Raw genomic sequence first — 21,076 nt, forward strand, 5'->3', positions numbered from 1 at the left:
GTCCAGAGTTCAGAAACCTGATACGGGCTACGGTGAGGCAACTGGGGCCCTCTAACCCCTTTGGGCGCACGCAGCGCTGGATTGGCAGCCTCGCTGCCTCACAAGGCGGGGAAGGGAAGGTCAACCCCAAACCTGGGTCAGGACTGGGTCAGCGCTAAAGCAAGAGAAGCACTTCGGGTTCTTGGGTCGCTACACTGGGCCGCCCAAATCTCGCGGGCGGGCCAAACACGAGCAAACAGAGCAAATCTTCATCTGAACTCGCACCTGCCACCCCCGGCGGCGACGTCACTTCACTAAAGCACGGGTACGCTCCTGTCAACTGCTTCGCCATCGCGGGCGACCAGCTACGGCGGCCGATGATGATGATAATGACAAGAAAGAACTATCTCGAAACAAAATAGGGCGTCGTTGGGGGTGGTGGTGGGTGTCACACATCAACTGATTGATTGACGTCCTGCGGCCTCTCTCTCCTTGGGCCCCCCCGGAGGACGCGAGCATAACAGTCGTTTGTCGCATCACCTGAATTTCTCTGATATTGGAACGTACAGTATGTATGCATGTGCTGTGTGCTGTGTGTGCTGTGCTGTCTCCGGCAATCAACTCTCCCATGGCTCTCGGCGATTCAGCGTCCCCGATGCGTCTGGCGAATGAGCGCCCCTCTTGATAATGGCTGACAGAGTCTTCTGATGTTCGTTTTTGGCCAATCGTCCCGGCCGGTCGAGCAGAATTAATTGGCGGTGGTTTCATTGGCAGCGACTGACTGACTGTTCTCTCAGAATCTCTCTCGATCTGTGGCCTATGTCGCACGTCGAAGCAGCTAGTGCTGCCGGAGGTGGTCGGGCGCGGGCCAATCAAAAGCGGCTCACCGTCCTGAACTAGGCACTTTAGCCAATGCTGGCCTGGCTGGGAATGGCACGGCTTCTCGGCAGCACCACCGCTTTGTAGATAGTCCCATTGGTGTCAATGTAAAACAGCCTACGGAGGCAGAACTACAACGCCACCCCTTCTCCCAAACTTTCTAGGCAGGTCCAGGGCCCCAACCGGGGTTTTCTCATGTCCACCAATGTTTCTCACCTGCTGGCATTGGCATGGTGATGTTGGATTACCCATCGTCCACGGCCTGGCATCCGAACACACATCCCTCACACCCATAATAATAATCCCATACCTTGCCATACCATCGTCTTTTTCCCAACGGTCTCTGGGGGGCAAGCAGCAAGGGGATTCGGGGATGGTGCATGCATGTTTACAGAAGAAACCTGCCCCATAACAACTGGTGGTGCTGCAGTCTGATGCGCTGCGAGATAGAGAATCCTGCCTATCGCATCATCCGTGAAGCTCGATAGTGGAGTCTGGAGGAGTCCCCGTACCTTACGACACGGGGATTCTCTTACTATGGCTGGTGAAGGATGCGAAACAGCATGATCAAGGAAAGGGAAGGGCTAAAGCACTTTACTTTCCCCTGCCCAATGCATCAATATCTCGAGGCTTCCAAAAAGGAAGATTCGATAGATTGCCGGTTATTGATTGATTGAACAGAACACTTACCTTATGTCCAGTACCACAGGCGCATGCGACGTGTACAACCAAGCCCGGCTACGTAGTATTTTCGAAGAGTCTCACGATGCTAGCTTAATAAAGTGTAAAAGGGCCCCAACACATATTGATTGATTGGGAAATGCTCGCTGAACCGACCGACACGACACCGACCCGATGGGAGTAAGTATGTACAGTACATGGCTACAAACGCCCGCCCGTCACTTCGAAAATGGAACATGGGCATGTTCCCGCCGCCAGCTGGATGGACAGGGGTGGTTTCGAGTCGCAGGTCCAGCCCACACTTCTCTGACATCGCAGCTACAAGCCCAAGGCCAAGCCATCAAATCGTGTGAAGGTACCTGTATCAACTCCCTATTCCGCATTCCCCTTTCATAAACTTCGTAACCTGGAGGGGGGGGGGGGGGGTTGCCAGGGCCCTTTTGCACATCGCCCAGTAACCCACCGCAACCAGCCAGCGAGCGATAGGTAGCCATGCAATACATAGCAATACACACACATACAGCACACACACTCTGAGTCTCTCTCTGCACAGTCCCTGCCCAACCAAGTCTTGGGCCGGTCCTTGCAAATCGAACATACATTGGATTGGACAGGGGGATTGACGGTCGGGTACGTTTCTCTCGTCCCTCCCAGGTACATGCCATCCATGCTAGCATCAGCCTAGTATTGGCAACATTGAACCCATCGCTACGTTTCCTGCACGTCTCGACGCACCCGCTAGTTTCCTTTTCTACCTCGCAGCCGCCCTGACCCCTCCAACGAAGATCCAAAACCTCTCTTCCTTTTTTCTTACGCATCCTTTTTTTTTTATTCCCCCCAAAAGCTCGTGTGCCCGAGTCTCTCGCTTTTTTGTTGCATTATTTCTAAGCAGTCGTCTTTTTATTTTATTTCCGACTGTTTCGACGCTGTTTCCCCCCTCCTCCATTCCTCCACCTTCCCCAACGTTGTTGAGAAGCAGAAGAAACAGAACAAGAACAATAACCCCTCGTATACCCAGCTGGCGCGCAGGTTTGCTGTAATCAACCCCCATCGCATTCCCTCCCTCCCGTCGCTATCAGGGCTACTTTTGCGAGTCTCGCCTTTGGAGAAAACCGTCGACCTCGGCGCCCAGGTCCGCTTTAATAAGCCACTTTTCGGCATTTGCCTATTATACAACACCGCATCAGAGACATACTCGTCTCAGCGACTTCGCCCATTTGTGCAACTACAAAACAAAAACCACTCTCATAACCCTTTTTCTTGTTTGAAAGCCCGACCTTTCAAATTCAATTTTTACACGTCGCATTGCGTGGCAGTTTTACCGGACCATCTTGAGAAGAGTACTCGTTCAATCGTTACTACCGACACTAGTGGAATTCGCGAATTAGGATTCAGGAACGAAAGGAATTTGGCCGACACGAACCACGGATTTGGCTTTTGTTCCAAAAACCCCGTCCACCTCCCTCAAAAGAGCTCCCAGGAAGACTTTGGTGGGTAAGAAAGACGCATCTGAGTGCAGGAAACCGAGTGCGGACCTGTGTCACCAAGAAAACGCAAACGATATATCGATATTCCCGACGCTCTTCTTGTCTCTCCTAGAGAAACCAATCAGTCGGCTCCCACCCGAGCTGAGAACGAGCGAACCTAGCAGATTCAGTACCTCTGACTAGATTAAAACCGGACCTGTTTTTTCAGCGCCTAGGAAAAGAGAAGCTCTTCCTAGACTCCTGACCCGACACTTAGGCCCAACCGAAAAAGGGGAGATAGGAAATAGGCTGCTTGCTTGCTGCTAGTGACGCACGCTGCCACATCCACACATATCGAATCTGGACCGATCCTAGTCCAACCTCACCAACTCTGTTGCACAACCCAAATTGAGCAACGCATCCCTTGACTCTTCCGAAGAGCCATCTAATTCAATTCTCAAGCCTGCGTGGAAACGGAAGCAGCCATACAGGGGTTTTACCTTTCCACATTGTGCCTGCCCGGTCCGCATCTTTGCCAGGGACGACTACGGGCTGCTCCTGCTGACTCGCCAAGTCAGCTTGCAACTCGTTTTCTCTGCACTGTCGCGCCCTCTGTCAATCCAGCAGGCGAACAAGCACGCAAGAGAACGCACGCCTTTGCCAATTGATTTTGAGGCAATTGGCAGTTTGATCTACCAACAATTAACCCATCACCACATTTCTTGCATCTCACCATGAGTGCAGCGCTCGCCATGGCCCCTTCGCCGGCTCCTCACGATCGACCAGCATATGCTGAGTTGGCCCCCGCCAACAACAACACCGCCAGCGCACCACCGGCCTCGTCGCCCTCAGTGCCTCGTACAGCCCTTCCTTCAGGCACACCGAACGCTTCCATGTCCGCGCCGCGCAAAGGCAGCGGCAGCCCGACCAGGGGTGCACAGCCAACAAAGTCTTCTCCTCCCAGCGCGTAAGTTTCGACAAGCTGTGGGACCTTTTGATTATTGATGTCTGAATCTTGCGCTGACATGTACCTTACCATAGTTCACGCAATGCATCCAGCAGCGCCGCCCCGAAAATCTTCGTCAAGAAGGAGCCCAGCTCCCCAGATCTCCCCACGACACGACACAGGCCGCGAAAGCTGGATCTCTCCAAGAACAGTGTCCTGACGGGTTCTGGTGCACAGACGGCACGGCTTCCTGGCGGCCGAGACTCGCTCGGTATTCAGGAAGTCGGTCTCGCTTGCTTGTCTCCCGGCTTTGTGACACAAGACCCCATGATGAAGGAGCAGCTGCAGCGCAGTATGAATGTTCGCGAGCAGCAGCGACACATCATCGAGGCCAGACTCCAGCAGCAGTCGGCCAAGGGAGACGGTCCTGAGGCCAGCAAGGACAGCACCAACATGGGAGCCTTTGGAGTCAAGACACCCGGCATCTCGTCGAGACGCAACAAGGCCCCTCCTGGATTGAGCATCGTCGCACCATCCCATGAGCAGTTTGCCCACGAGCGGGTGATCCAGTCCGCTCCTCTCGGACAAACTTTCACCGGCCGCCACAACCCCCCCATGACCAGACATGTTGCCAACCAGCCCTCAAATCTGTCCGGCACGTCGCACATCCACCACGTTCCCGCACAGCAGACCGCAAACCGCCTGCCTCCTATCCACGACGTTTTTGGCCAGGGTCTCTCGGCCCACCCCGATTCGACAAACAACACCAGCAACAACGGTCGCACGCTGTACCCCGGATCCAGCCACGGCCCTCCCGCGTCGCCCGGCCAGGCTCCCCAGCAGTCTCAGCCACCTATGTCTGCCAGAGCCCGAGAGTACCGATCTGCCGAGGAGGCCCAGCATGAGCTGACCGGTGGCCGACCTGAGCTCCTGCCCAAGATTGTTCACTACACTGGCCACCAGCCCCCCACCCCTCCCTCGCCACGCAATGGCATGCAAATGCAGGACCATAGCCGCAGCGCCAGCAAGAGACGTTCTCGAGCTGAGTACGAGGAGGGTGGCAGCCCACCCCTGGGTCACGGGCCCTCGGCCACTCGACGCGCCGGGCCTTTCGGTGCCGGACGTGACAGCCCCGAGACCCAGCGGGCCAAGCGCGACGAGTTCCTGCGCATCTGCGAACGCGCATGGGATCTGTTCCACTCTTGAGCCACGAGCATCGCAACATATATCGGTTGGGCTCTCTGTATTTTTTACCACCTTACGAATCTTATGCCACGCTACGACTGCCACCTGGTGTATATCACAAACCACAAAAAACACTCGTTGGTGAATTTCAGAGCAATTGTTACGTATCTCGCAACAATTTGGAGCCCGGTTACCAGGCCTGTCTCTCAGCCGCCATCGCGATAATCACCTTACTCTAATGAAGGTACACGTTGGGGGACATCGGCGGGATTCCCTAGGATGTAATGTTTTGTATTACCTGACGGTGCCTCCGGGATCACACCAAAGGGCAAGGGCTGTGTTTCAGCGAGCGATTTGAGAGAGAGGCATCTTATTCTATATATATGGTATGGTCACCCCCAAGGGCGTCGTCGCAGGGTGCTCTCATATGACAGGGTAACCAGGCAGCACCGGAGTTCTTATTGTTTTCGCAACAAGGAATGGCGCCTTCTCTTTTTTTTTTCTTATCAGGGTGGGCGGGCTACTTGGAAGTGGAAGGCGCACGATACCAGATAGGGGGTCGCCTATCAGTCAAGGTGTTTGCGGTTGATATTTGGAATTTGGGGAAACTAAAACATAACACGGCACGCAAGGTTAAAACAAAGAGAGGCATGCCAAGAAACGAAGAGCAAAGAATGGGAAACGTCGAGGAGGCACTCGTGTGTAACATGTTCCTCTTAACCTTGATGATGCCTTGGGGAGGGAGAGTGTGCGTTGATAGAATCAGATCTTGGTTGGGGACGGCTGCCAACGAATGCGCTTCTAAGCGGATGGCTTGTAGTGTATACATAATGCGACCCCTTTTTTCGCAATCATGACTTTTACTATATCATGTGCTTTCTGTGATAGACTTGCGATGATGTGAATTTACCTATTCAAGATGTCTAGTAGGCCCGACTTGAAGTCTTCCCAGGTGGGACAAAAAAGTCCTTGCCCTAACGTCTTGCTCGTTTGGGTACTTGGTGCTGTTCTTAGACCGCGAATACGTCTAAAAGGCTAGTTGAGCAATGGACAATGACAACTTATACAGCCACATATAAGGATCATTAACTGGATGCTTGCGCATTGTCTACGATGTCAACTCCAGCAAGGAGGGGGATAGGAATGGATCAATGCCCCTTACTATGTATATGCACATCTGTATCTGTGTGTAGTGGGAGAGAGCATGAAAGGAGACGGGCAGCATGGAGCCTCTGTGCAATTCCATTGGAAAAGGTGAAGCAGGATGGCTATGTCTCTTGACTGGGAGAATGCCCGGGAAAGGGGGGGATAGGGGGAGTAGACGGTTGACAATTCGGTCTTCGCGTGCTCCCTGACCACCCTCGGGGGGATTGTATGTCTCTTTCCCTTCGCTTGTCTCTGTCGCCGCTGGTAGAGAAATAGATGGAGGGTGTATTGGTGATCACGGTTGGTTCTAACTGGTATGTATGTACTTGTCGCTGTTGTTTTGGGTGGTGTCATCAATGATTGGCTATGTACATACCTTATCTACTTACGAAACCTGCTGCCAGCCATCTCGCTGCGAGTGATGTGCCACGCATAGGCGTGGTGTACGATTCTCGAGGTTCTCCAACTTTGTTGGGCAGACATCTTCTGATGAAGTTTATCGAGTCTACGTATGTGTCTGTATGTCGGGTGTATATGTGTGTGTGTGTGCGAAGGAAGGGAAAACAGGTAAAGAGATAGAAGACGAAGAATATACCGGAGAGGGCGTAGAAGAAGAAAGAGAAAAAGGATATCTCGAAAAACAAAAAAAGTGACCGCAGAGGGAGTTGAACCCTCTTGCCTTTAAGTATAATATGAATAATGAATACTAACCGCTAGGCTACACCGGCCCGGTCAAGGGAGATCTATGTCAACTCGAATTATAATCCCCGGGTCGTGTCGAGATTACTTTGTTTCGTTCTTGGGGTGGGTGGGTGTATTCGAAGTTTGTCTGGGCCGTGGTAGGAAAGTGGAAGATAAACCAATGCCAGAAGATGGGAGATAGAGAAACACTCCATCTCGAAAAAAAAAAAAAAAGAAAGTGACCGCAGAGGGAGTCGAACCCTCTTGCCTTTAAGTATAATATGAATAATAATACTAACCGCTAGGCTACACCGGCCCGGTCAAGGGAGTTCTATGCAACTCGAATTATCAACCTCGGGTCATGCTGAGCTTGTTTCGCTCTTGGGGTGTGTATATTCAGAGTTTGTCGGGACCGTGGTAAGGAAAAAAGGGGAGAGGGGGAGGATAGACCATTTGCGATAAGATGAGGAACAACCTTCTCCGCCTCCACCCTGCAGTGCGCAGTTGCTCGATTGGTTCTGGCAGGGTATATGTTAGTAATTACCACTCACTCGGGTGAAAGAAAGGGAGTCAGTCGCAGGGCAGTTGATTCGCAGCGATGCGTGCCGTGTAAGCATTTGAAGTGTTGGGGACACAAAAGGGGCGCTATAACCTATCTCCCACCCCCAATCGAGCGAGACAAGAAGTTCGCACTTACAGAACAGCCAATGGACAGAAGAGAGCGAAGCCCGAGATACCCCGGGGGCCCTTGTTGTCTACAGGATGTGGGTGGAGGATACTACCGGCAGATAAATCGTTGCGTTCACGCACATGAGAAGGCTCATGAAAATGCATCGTCATGATTGCAGAATATTTATGAATATGTGCCTCGTCTAGTTTGAGAGGGCGACTTAAAATGAAGACGAAAGGAGAACACACATTAGTCATTGCTGCCGCTCCCGCGCGTTGCCCTCTCACCCCTTAACCCCCATCATCACCATACCCCATCACCAGGAATAAGAAGAAATATTCGTGTTCATAGGACTGACTTACCGGGCTTCCACTCGCACACATAAACAGCAAGCAATCTACAAAGTCAGCTATACGTAGTGTCGGGCGTAAGTCTGCATGTATGCACAAGACGGGGTCGGCTCGAAACCAAACATACATCATCACTTGAAAATATATATATCGGGGTTTCTCTCCCTAGTCTGTATAAACCCAATAATACACAGCTTGTTTTCCCGGTAGCGATTGCGTCTTGTTGTAATAGTGCTGTGGTGATAACAACGTCTCACGTTACCCCCCGTAACCCGTCCGTCCCCGCGATCCTTCCCCCTAAGTACCAGGACATGCAAGCCCGTCCATAAATCAATCGACACCAAGGCATCGCGTTGTTGCATCTTGTCCCCTCAAGCAAAACAGTCTCGACGAATAAATGCCAAGCAGATCCAGACCGTCATCATCCCCCTCCACCCGGTTATCCTTGGTTTCAATCGCAAACAAGTTTCTACACAACATGATGCGACATCCGCATAAAGAAGTTCAGACGAGAGAAAGAATTCCGATCTGTCTCCCTCCCTCTCTCTCGTTGCCCGAGTCGGGATGAAACTGTTCGTGAGGTGGCTTAGACCTTGAGGTAGGTCTTTACCCCATGCAACCCCATGTCCCGGGCATGCCCGGCCCCGGCCGGAGTCGATTCGCCAAGCGGGGGAACAAGGAACAAGGGGGACAAGAATAAAAAAAAAAAGGAGAGGTAAAATCACTGGACTAAAATCTGCGCACCTACCACCACCACCCTTCCAATTCCCTTACTATTACGATTAACAATATTAACTTTTAATTATTATAATATTATTATATCGTTATAAATTTAAATATTTTCAATTATATTTTATTAACGAATCGAAAATTAAATAAAGAATATATTTCTAAAACGATTATAATTATTATTATATTTTTCGTCGTAAATATTCTTAAAAACGATATTATTAATATATTTAATACATATCGCTTAATTATTATTATTAATTTTAAAAGGTGTTTCTTTTAATGAAAGATTTTTAAAATTAAATTAAAATTTAATCGTTTTTATCGATTAATAATTCGATAAAAAAAATTTTTTTAAATTAATATATTAAAAGTTTTATATAATTTAAAAAGAGTTATATTTTAATATAAACGTTAAATTTAATTTTTTATTATATTCCCTTTTTTTTCGTATTATATACTATAATTTTTAAAGAAAGAAGATCGGTTATTAATATATTATAAAATATATTTTTTTAATAAAGGAGGACGTTAAATAATGGTTTAAATCTTATCGATATTAATTTTATTTAAATTAAATATAATTATTATTATTATTTTTTTTTTAATAAATATACGATTTAAAATATATTTTATAGATTAAATCGGTAAATGTTTTAATACGGTTATAAACGATATTAAAAAGATTTTATTAATCTAATCGATTATTTTAAGCTTTAAATTTCTTTTATAATTTAAATAATAGTATAATAAAGGGGTAAAGAGGTTAGGAATTCTTTTTTTATATTTTATTATAATAACCTCGATTTTTTATATAACGGTTTTATTTTTATTTAATATATTAAAGTTTTTAAGGTTAGTTTATTTTTTTTTTTATAAATTAAGGGATACATTTATATAAAATAATATTTATATATATCGATTTTATATAATAAAGGATTTTTTTATATTAAAGAATATTTAAATAATTAAATAATTAATTTATTTATTAAATTTTAACTTTATTAAATAAATTTAAAAAGCTTTTAAATAAAAAATATATAAAATTAAATTTCGTTTTTAATATTTTAAGGATAATATATTATATAAAGTATATATAAAGGAGGTAAGAAGCGATATAGGTAGTTATAGATTTAAGCTTTATTCGAAGGCTATTTCTTTCGATCTTTTATAAATTCGATATAATATATCGTATAAAAGGCTAGTATAATTATTATTAAAATTTAATTAATTACGATCAGAATATACCTAATAATATTATATTCTATCGTAAATTGATTGCGTTGTTGCCGGTATAAAATAAAAGGGTATATGTGGTGGTTGGACCTGGATATAGTACGTGCGTAGACTTTTGGCCGGTGACTTTACTTATGTAACTCGAAACGCGTAACAGGTATAGTCGTTGCTTTAGGGCCGCAAGTCCGCTTGGGCTGCGCCACGACCTGATCACCGGGTTTGATGAGCTCCAGAGTCGGAATGGACGTCTGGTCGGCTTGGTAAGCAACCGCTGGAAGATGCCTTGTGGCTATGCCGATGCTAGGAATAGCCCCAAGGGTCAAGTGCGAATCTAAAAAAGACAAATGTCACTAACAAGTCAATGGCACGCATTCGCGTAGGCAACTAGAGTCTTGATTCTTCATTCGCTCAGTAGGGTTGTCTATGAACCCGTCTCGTAACACCAATTTTAGGCCCGGTTCGTCGCAGAGGAGCTCTGGGCGGGACATCGCTAAGTAAGAGAGAGAGTAGGAGCTTCTGAAGATAGGACAGCTTGATTCCAACAGCAAACAGAGTATATCAGCCACCCTTCTTCATGCCAAGATCCCCAACCCGTTGCCCCCCAAAATTGTGGCACAGCAGCCCCGATGCCCCCTTTAACCCCGTCCGCCAGCGCCATGAAGAGACCGAGAACCCTGAGTTGCCATGGTCGTGTGTTCCAGGCAAACCGAACGAGTGAACCGCCCAGTGCCTATCCGTGAGTTTGCATGTCCCGGGTGATGCGAGTCTGTTGTTACAAGTAGTAGAGCCATCGCTGTGACGCTCGCTCGCAGTGCGCATGGCGCAATCGTACCCTATCCTGTCGATGCGCTGCGCGGTGGGATCCTGGCTTTCCGGCATAGTAATATGGCTTGTAGTGAAAAAAAGGAGACTCGACAATGGAAGGTAGACCAAGAAAAAACCAACGACTGGAAACAATGGGGGAAAACACCTCAAACTCCGTTGCTCAAGTGCAGAGAAAAAGCCGTTCAGTCGTGAAAAAAAGAAACCACGAGCTTCAGACCGGAACGCTCATATGCTGATGATGATATCAAGTGAAACGCACCACTGACCATCTACTGGATGGGTAACAGATGCAGGTATCCCTCAATCTTGGATGGGTGATAGATGGATGGATGGGAAACGGTAGCGACTGGATTGCCTCGTCATGGCCGAGGCTTTGACAAGAGATTCCAGCAACATCTCAAAGGCCCTCTTCGCCGGCCTTGCAGATCTTGATCTCACGGCCCCACTCCGACTTCAGGACTTGCGATGCCGTAATCCGTCTCGACGGGTTGGGGTCCAGTATAGAATAGATCACGTTGCGGCACCGGGCCTGTGGGGTATGTTCAGCAAATCGGTCACCACGAGGAGCAAGAGCACAGCTCGAATCACAACTTACACGGTGGAGGGACTCTATTGGCCCATACCCCTCTTCGTCACGGCGGCCTTCCAGGTACCGCTCGTAAAACTCATCCTCTTCCTTCTTCGCGACACGCCACAAGTGGCGGCCAGTCCGCATTGCCATATAAATAACACCGCATGCCCAAATGTCGACCGCACGAGCGTCAAATTCCTTATCAATGTACTCTTCGGGGGCGATGTAGGGTGCCGATCCGCAAAGACCGGATACCATGTGGGCGTCGTTCTCCCAAGCCATACGGAAACACTCGCCGTTGCCAAAGTCGGTGATCTTCAGCGCTCCGTGGGAAGTCAGAAGCAGGTTTTCGGGCTTCAGATCACGGTGGGCAACGCCCATCTCGTGCATGTATTCCACACCGCGCATCATCTGTTTGAAGTAACAATCGGCCTCTTGCACCTCCAACTTGCCAGCTGCGAGAACCAGCGTGTACAGATCACCGCCGGAACAGTACTCCATCACTTCGCAGTAGTCGCCTTTTTGATCCTTGAGCAAATCCAGAGTGTGGATGACATTGGGGTGACGGAGCGAGGAAGAGATGCAGAACTCGGCCGTAAGTCGTTTGCTGTACTTCTTCTCCGTCTCCTCGGGCCGGCGGCGGAACTCCTTGACGGCAAACAGCTTTTCTCCGGTGTCGACCTTCTTGTGGGATATCCTCACGATGCCGAACGCACCGCGGCCCACAACTTCCTGGCACTTGCCGTATTTCTCCACCAGGGTTGTGCTGGCGTTAGGGCCGTCCTTCCTGTCTCTTGCAAGTGCATCCTTTTCCTGCTGCAGGGTGTCCACCCAGCTAGAGACCAGTGAGAGGTCGGCCTCGGGTGCTTCCTGCTTCCTGCCGAGCAAAGACTTCCACATGTCCGTGAGTTTCTCCTGGCGCCGGCTGCCCTTCAAGTGGTGTTCATGGCCGCCCTGCACGTTCGGGTTGACGACATATCGCTGCTGGCTGTGGTGCGATCTTGACGAGGCAGTAGTCCCCGAGCCTTCCACCGACTTGTTCGTAAGCGAGTTTTGGCGTGCAGGGGTGGGAACGGGCTTCAATGGCGTAGTCCTGCCATCGCCGTTGGGCGACTCTGTGCCGGGACTCTTGGTCATGTCGCCCTTGTTGGAGAACATCCGGGTGAGGCGGTCCTTGACCGAGGCCTTGGGGGGCCCCTCGGGACTGAGGAGGCCGCCGTTGACGGCATTGCCATTTTGGGTCGGCTTGAGGCGTGGCGATCTTTCAACCGACTTAATCGAGGACGGGTGCGAGGCGGTTGGAGACGACGTCTTTTCCGATGCGCTCGTCATGGTGGATGAAGGCGACATGTTTTGTTGAAGAGGAATTCCTTTCCTTGTCGAGAGCTAAGCAAAAACCCAAGACGGGCGTGGGGTCCGCGGGGCTGGGCAAAGACTGGGCTGAGGAATGCGCGCGGGCGAATTAGAGGGGTTTCGCTCGATGACGATGAGTGGTTTGCTTGGGCAGGTTCAGCTGAGATGCGATGTGGCAAGGTATTGGTTACGGGGCGGCGAAGAATCGCCAGGGGTGGGCTAAGCCCAGGAAGACGGCGAAACGCAAATGATGGGTTTCAAAACGGCAAGCAGGCTGAGATTTTTTCTTTTTCGTTGTTTTCCCTCTGGAAAACCAGACAGGAAGAGGGAGGGAGAAGAGGAGCGGGAAGTAATAAGAGAGGTAAATTTGCAGGTCAACTGAGTCTTAGGTGGCTCCCCTGCTCCAGTCCAGTGCCTAGGCGGTAGTTTAGGTAGGCTTAGGCCGTGTAGGTTAAGTACTGTCATGTACTAGGGTACAAGAGGACAAAGGCCGGTCCCAGTGTAATCCAGGCGGTGCGCGAGGTGAGAGTGTGGGGAGGCCGAGAGTCGTTTAGCAGCCTAGGGTACGGACGGTATGTACGGACGGTTTTGGTTTCTTGTAGGGCAGCGAGAAGTAGGTATGTACTGTACTGTAAACTGGCTGGTGCTGGTCGGTCAGGATAAACAGACAAGACGGGAGTGCTATGCGCTACGCTTCGGAATGCAAGCTTGGCGGCAGGTGAACAGCGCAGGGTGAATAAGATGCGTGGTCCTTGCAAATGGAGGGCCTGGGCCTGCTATGGTAATGGGGTTTCTTTATTTCAATCTTCTGCTTCTTCTTGTTCTTCGACTCAGGTGACAGGCGATAGTGACGATGATGATGAGACCACTGGGACAAGTAACACTAGCAGCAGCAATGGATGCCACGGGAGAGAGAGAGAGAGGGAGAGAGCCAGGTGCGAACAGGTGACTAATGATCAATAGGTGGGTTGGTAGTGGTGGTGCTGGTGATGGCGAGGTGAGAGTAATGCGGCGAAGCTTCTCTCGTTTTTTGCCCTTGTTGGTTAGTGGTCTTTGGTAGGGACTACGCCGAACTTTCACTCGGAGCAACTCCTATTCAGCTGGGCGGCCGACGACGAGGAGGAACCTGGATGTGGTTCCAGCGAATGTTAGAGGACGAGCAGGGGAGAGTTGATGCAACTCCTTCGCGTGTTCGGGTCGAGGACGGTCATTGTTAGACGTCAAGGTTTATTGCAAAATTCGTCGACCAGGCCAACAACAATACCTAAACGACAACTGCACTGCACTGGACACACGCTGCACACACGGACAAGGCGCTTTTCTGTCTCCAGTCTCGCTCGCTCGCTCTGATCCTCTCTCTCGCCCTCGAGAAGAAGAAGCGTAATAGGTACGTACTCTGTCTGGAGGGGTGGGCTAGGTTCAAGGAGGTAGATCGGGCGGACGGTAGGTATGTGGTAAGGGCAGTAGCAGCACACCAGCAGCAGCAGCAGGTTCTTCTGGCAGGGCAAGGAATGATAATGTAATCAACTGTAATGTAATGTAATGGTGGAATAGACTTGGGTTTCTGGCAAGATACAGTGGGGGTTGCTGGCTTGTGGGCAAGTAAACGACGGGGCCGGGCAGGGACAAGTGACAACAGCTAGGCGGAAGGTAGTATGATCGCAGAAAAATGGGATGGTGTCCTCTCTTTAGGCCGGGAAGACGGACAAGATCTATTAGTGGAAATGGATTTTTTTTTCCTCTTGTCTCGACGGGCAACGGTGTGAAAGGAGGAGCTTGCAGACGAAAGGCAAAAAGGGAAAAGAGGAAAGAGAGTCAAAAGAGGTGTAAAGTGGCGACAGGCGGCCTCTCAAGTAATAACGTACAGCAAACCTTGGAAAATGAGCTTATTAGGGTCTTGGGAGTCTTGGTCTTTTCTTGGGACTGCTCTTTGTGTCGAGGGGAGGGGTGGCAGGTGGAAATCTTTCTTTCCCTCACTCACCTCCAGTCTTTTTGGAGACTACCAACTAACAACTGAGAAAGGTCCATGCTGCCTGCGAGCCTGCTGATGCTACTGCTGCTGCTGTACTCCGTTCTCCCGTGGTCAAGACTACCTACCAACTACTTCGCTCAGGCTGCATCCGTCAATGACCCATCTGCACGCCTCATGTACCCTTGGCTGCTAGTGAGGTGTAGGTACGGTAGTCTAGGTAGTGTATTTGTGGTATGCATGTAACCTTCCTAAGGTACGTGCATTACTGTGGTTTCCCTTAACGACACCTATCGGAATCATGGACGTATACAGTAATATAACTTGTCAGATCCCATCCCACACCACCAGGGCCAATCTGAAGGCGATAGAGCACGCAATGAGCAAGCAGTCAGATCCCTTTCAGACCATAGCTTTCCCCGAAGGGTGGGACACACGGCCTGGTTCATGGTCGGGGTACATGTCAAAAAATAGCACAAGCGCGCTTCCGCCGACGCCCCTTCCTGCAGACCTTACCATGCAGCCCGTATGCATACTTACCATATCACCACACCCTCCTCTCCGCCGAGGATATGTAATCATTATCACAGAATTTGGTATCTGATGGGGGTAAAAATGAGGAGATCACACTGAAGAAACAGCGAGAGAGCGAGAAGGAGAGAGTGAGAGAGGCCAACGCAGAAAGACCATGTACGTCAAGGGCCTAGTTAGCAGTAGTGGCTATGCTGGCTCTCTGGGCGCCCTCATGTTACTGGTGGTAATTACTTACTCGCTGTCCACCACCCCCCGAGGGCGTTGATCCCAGGTTCCCGGGAGTGAGGAGTTGGAGACTTTGGAGTTGTGTAAGTTTATTGCTGGCTAACGGCCATTTGCGGCGAGAGCACAGTTCAATAGTTGGTGCAAAGTAATTAGGTCACACAGCAGTAGTCCAGAAGCTGCTGCTGCCCCCCATCCTTTCCCTCCAGCTCTTAAGTAGGCATGTACAAGTCGGCGGTGGGTTGTACAGCATACACAATACGATTGGGCAATGCTATGGTAAACAGTCCGCTTCGAACTGCCAATACTACTATCACCACCAAAAAGCTTGCTTGTCATGGCCGATTTGCTAGTGAACCCCCCGTCAACCAACCAACCCTACCTTTCCCGGCCAGGACAGGGCCACGAGGTCGAAATTGCACGGGCCCCATAGTCCCCATTTTCAGAGGTGACCATGTATGTACTCCGTATGACCGTGAGATGATTGATCTTTGATCAAGCCTTTTTTTTCCCGCGTCGCTTGTGCGATGGGGTGCAAAAGAACAGAGCCTCACGAGACCACCCCCTCCTTGCTTGTCGCCATACTTACTACTGAAACTAATCATCACAAAATCTGACATCAGTCAGGAATGGGTCTTGGCAAACTTGCCTGTTCCTGGATCTCGGGGGCTAGGCTCTCGACGTAACCTAAAAGCTCGACTCCGAGTCGAGTCGCTCGGGGCCTAGGAGGTCCCTAGAAGTCTGAGGGAAGCAAAGGAAGAAAGAAACAAGCAAACAGAATTTATTAGCTCACAGTCTAGACCTGGGGCCGTTTAATCAGAAAATTCTTTAACCGCGCAGGCGGACATGCGAGCCGGCCAGTGTGAGGAATGTCGTAGGCTCCTGTAGGTGTCATTGCAATCTGGCTAAGGTACACGGTCGTATAGAAACGGGTATCAACAGTGCTTTCCGAGCCTTGGCAGGGACGATATACTCCGGTATACCTCCCTGAGCAGCACCACGGCATGTACGGTACGGGTGACGGGGGGCACAGGTAAGACAGCATATCCGACCGATACCTACTGCAAAGACGCACACATCCATCCTTAAATTCTCTTTTGCGCGGCTTCCCGCCGAGTCGCGCACGTGGTGGAAGGGCCTGGGAGTGGGTTGTCTTGTTCCAACCTCCAACCTCCAAGCCCGGCCCAGCCCACCATTTGCTACTTCGCGAATCTGTCAATCCCACCACATAGTGGCGGATGATGGTATCCAAAGGACCGGCTCCCTACCCGACTGCTTCGTTGATCTCTGCTGTGCTGCCCCCCTGTTCGTTCATTAGGGCAAGTACTGCTGTAAGTTCTCCATTGGATTGGAGCAATTGGCAATGGTAAGAGGGTAGTAGTATGTACATGCTGTCCGGTGTCTACTTGGCCACGACCTTACTCCATAAAGCTGCTGCATTAGGCAAGCAGATTAGGGTATTCGACCCCATAACGATCTGTGAACCGTACATGCAAGGTCGCCCGCCAGGGAGTCGCTTTGCAAGCTACTGTACATTCTTTGCGGAAACGACTGCCCGCGTGCCATGCGCTCTCTCGCAGATGCGGAATTGTAGGAAGCCAGAGTTCCGTGCCGAGCTCCCGCAAAGAGCCGATTAACGCCCATTGGGGATTTTTAGATTTTTTCCCTCTTCGAAATCGGCGGGAGCAAATTCGTGTGTAACGTCTACGAACGGGAAGGCTGGGTTCTTTTTTGGTTTGTTTTTGTATGAGGCATTTGTTGACATTGCATGGGAAGGAAAAAAGTCCCAAGAGAAGATCGGCCCCTGCTCCAGCCATTCTCAAGCAAGCGCCATACAGTGATGTGCATGTACGTCTGGATTCGACCAGGCCTTTGATATCTTTCCCATCCCATGCGGTCCAGGACATGCTGGATGCGGGCGCACATGCACAGAGAGGTTAGCTACCTAGACATTCACCTCCATGGTCTATCCCCCTCGTTTACACCTGACGTACTATACACTCCAACACTATAGGTGATGCTATATGTCTGTCCGTACATTACATGTTGCCATGCAGACGTTTTGTTTCGCACACCGCTCCAGACTCGGCCAGACCTCCACCACCTCATTCCTACATCAGTGCCGTCTCGCCATTCATTCCGTGAACCACATCCGAGGAGGCTTGCATCGTATGTAGTGGCATGATGAATTGGCAATGCATCAGGGCATTCCGGGAAATACTCTATCGTCCCGCCCCCTGGTTGGCTCGTTGGCTGCCGGCCGGCCATGGGGGTCAGACAGACATACCTCATCATACTTACTTGATCGGCGCGCATTCGAGACGAAGGAAGAGCTCGGAGAAGCTCGCATACGGTAGGTACGGTGCGGGCTTGGGAAACCTGCAGCTAGCTGTAGCTCAAATAAGAAGTCTATGTTATGGGCGCCAGCAGCTTCTTCTCTGTCATTCCGATTCTTATTATTTGGGGACTTGGGAAGCAGGTCCAGCTACAGCCGCAGGTCCAGCTCAGTGAGACACTGAGACCTGCTGCTGCTTGTTGCATATTAGACTGGAAACCTCGAAACGCAGGCCTGCGTATTCGGTAATTTGCGGCTTCCACTTCGGCTCGAGCTCGAACCAGAGAAAAATGCATGCCCCCGCGATATCCAGATATAAGCTGGCCTATAAAAAGCCACCGAGAGTGAGATACAAAACCCCATCGGTATGTGGAGGGGGAGCGGGCATCCAGCATGGGAGAGAATCGAGGGGGGGGTCTCGGGGTCCGTGTCGTGCGATGACAAGCCTTGAGCGACTTCTTGGCCGAGCTCTTGGCCCTTTCTTGTTTCTGCTGGCCTGTCCGCTGGCCTATCGAATTCGCTTAACACGCCAAGCAACCGTAAAGTGGTACCCCCGTCGTCCCGTCGTTCCCGGCAGTTTGGGATGGGTTGTACACACTCTCTCTTGACTCTCTCTTTTGCTCTTCTCGCACCACAGGATGACAATACATAACACAGCTACTTTATTTGCTGGGATCCGTCTTGTCACATCATCCATGGAAGCCCGCGGGAGAAGGAAGAGGGGAGCCACAAAGAAACACACACTGGATGACCTTGTTTTTTGTGTGTAAGGTTGCGCAACCACTGACTAATGAGATGTACTGTAGATTGTACAGCCAAAGCAGATCCGCTCGGTAGCGACCGGGGGCCGGGCGACCCTTCGCACATAAGTTAATCACAGTGTACGACTAACAGATCACAGAAGGTGAATAATGTGGCTACTTGTACCACTTTATACTGCGCTGTCAAGGAATCAATGACCTCAACCCTCCCCAGTTATCGATGGAGCAGCAAGACCTCGCCAAAGCAACACCGAGGCATGCCCATTTCAGGGCCTGCTTGAGCTTTGCTTGGCTCCCTTCTCGCTTCCTCGGCCTCGGGCCTGTTGAGGAGACGCCAGCTCGACGATCCTGACACTGGGGACAACTCATACTGTATGTATAATTCAACCTATATTTTCGTTTCGGCGATGCCCGGCGCAAACGCCTAGCCCTTTCGTTTCAATCCGTTCTGAGAGAGCAAAGAAAAAAACGCCATACATGTACGCTGTGCAACCGTGACGTCAGAAAAGCGCCCGCCGTTTCCGAACAAAAGAGGGGGGGTCCCCCGATACACACGATGGCTTTTCTGATATCATGGTCCTGGTGAAACATGCAAGAAGGGCTAGAATCCCATCCCATCCATCGGTCGGCACGGTCAGCCAGGGGCCGTTTGTCACCAATCCGCGACCCCGTGGCGGAAGATAAGAGAGTGAATGGCTCGCTTGATGGATTTTGATTGATCATCCATCTATCCCCCTTTGCCGGGATGGGATAGGAATGATCTACCTATCTACCAGCTACGTCCCATGCATCCATCTGCCGCCACGTTACGGGACGGACGGCTTGTCTTTTTGTTTGTTTTTTGAACTTGCCTGCCGCCGCCGAGCGAGCGCGCGCGCCGCACCCACCCCCTGTAAGAATAGGGCATGTGCGATGTGCATCCCCGGTGGTGCACGATCTAATTCGTGACGGACAGGACAGCCTTGCAGGACCGGGGGGCCCAAAGACAGCAAACACACGGGATTGATTGAGACACGAGCTGTTTTCCCTTTCCCTTTCGCTCCAGGGGGGGTGTGGTGTGGCGGTAGGTGGTTTAACTGGCTCCTGTTTCGGGGAGGGAATGCGCGCCAATCACACGGCGGCAAAGTAGTCCTGCTTGCCCGTATGCGCCGAGGGGGATTGGACGGCGGTCGTGCCAGGATGCGGCGCGATGCGGCTCGTCTGTCTCCTCCAGGTAGGTCGCAGCCGGATTTGAGATGGTGCATATGGGGACGTTTCCAAGCCGGAGCGGTGAGGAAAAGAGTCGCTCTACTACCTACACTTTTACCTTATGGGCCGAATATGCGATTTTTTATTTCTCTTTCCCGTGTTTTGAACATATCAGGAAACACGCCGTTGCTTCCCAACAAGCAGCAGGCGGACATTTGAAAATGACATCCCTGGTTGCTTCTGCATTGCATTAGTACCGAGTTGCGGGAGGCGGCGCGCAGCGGCGGGCGCAAGCAATCATCAGGATTTCCTTTTCTCATCGGTACTGACTGACATGTGGGAAAACCCTCTCGACCTTTTTTTTGCTTTTCCACGGGAGTCATCGGTTGTCCGTCAAAGGGTCCCTTTTGAGCCGCCAAAGAAGAAACATGCGGTCACTGGCCAATACCGGGATTGCATTGGTAATGGCCTGCTTCTGGTTGAAACCCCAGCGCAAATCAGGGGTCAACTTTCTTTTTGGGCCCAGAGAGAGAGAGGCAGAAAGGCTTTTTCGACTGGTTCTTGGCGCGCATAGGATCGGCGCGTCGGGGAGGATGAAGGGTGACCGGTGCGTCCCAACGCATTTTTTACGACGGCACGGGTGTTCTCTCCTCGGATTCATTGGCCGTTGGGTATTCGAGGGCGAAAGAAGAAGAAGGGACATGGCTTTCTTTGGGTTTGGCCCTGAACCCCATGTCGAAGATTTCTAGTGCGTTGCGACAAGGCCGACAACAGGTAAGGAAGGGAATATGGTTTTGCCATCTACATACTTCTTGGTGGTCATTGTTAACACTTGCTGTCCACATTGCCATGCGCAGTGTTGGCATACATAAATCGCATCTGCTAGAGTATGATGTTAGGTGATTTTAAGATATGGTGATAGTTATTTGTGTACTCAGTCACCCAACAAGGGCAGTATCAAAATGAAATTTTCAGGCCTACTTTGCTTCTGCTTCAGGTCATGAACCTATGTGCTTGAGCTCGCCATCCTGTAGAAGAGCTTCTTGTTTGGAGCCCGTGGTAGTAGCACCGGCACGAACTAATTCAGGTAAGACTTACCACGACCTCGTTCATGGACTGCCCTAATCTTGCAGCAAACCCCCCCCCCTGGGCAGCTCCATCAGCAGCATGTCTAGTGTGTGTGTATCGCTGTATCCAAGGCCATATGGAGTCAAGTAGTCGGGGAGATGATTATGCTTATTGTTCAGTGATAACAGATAGAGCCCGTTTCATGATGCTACATCTGGACTTACCCAACCCAACCCGGGAGGGTTGGGCAGCATCTTATCAGACACCTCGAGGACCACACGAAACTTGGGAAAGCCATCAAT

General features: G+C 50.5%; 2 protein-coding genes across 2 annotated transcripts; one reads left to right on the plus strand and one right to left on the minus strand.

Annotated features, from left to right (window-relative positions):
• Positions 1–3,739: 3,739 nt before the first annotated feature.
• On the plus strand, positions 3,740–5,157 carry PG985_015868 (uncharacterized protein; the record flags this gene model as incomplete). The annotated part of the gene is made up of 2 exons (XM_066835634.1): positions 3,740–3,972; positions 4,047–5,157. 2 exons carry the CDS (start codon positions 3,740–3,742, stop codon positions 5,155–5,157), a joined length of 1,344 nt encoding a protein of 447 aa, XP_066676837.1.
• A 6,013-nt stretch (positions 5,158–11,170) lies between these two features.
• Positions 11,171–12,694, minus strand: PG985_015869 (HAL protein kinase; the record flags this gene model as incomplete). The annotated part of the gene is made up of 2 exons (XM_066835635.1): positions 11,171–11,302; positions 11,369–12,694. 2 exons carry the CDS (start codon positions 12,692–12,694, stop codon positions 11,171–11,173), a joined length of 1,458 nt encoding a protein of 485 aa, XP_066676838.1.
• Between the last annotated feature and the right edge of the window lie 8,382 nt (positions 12,695–21,076).

Source organism: Apiospora marii, assembly GCF_038362585.1.
Source record: "Apiospora marii strain CBS 49790 chromosome Unknown utg000013l_segment0_segment0, whole genome shotgun sequence".
In the NCBI taxonomy this organism is placed as follows: Eukaryota; Fungi; Ascomycota; class Sordariomycetes; order Amphisphaeriales; family Apiosporaceae; genus Apiospora; species Apiospora marii.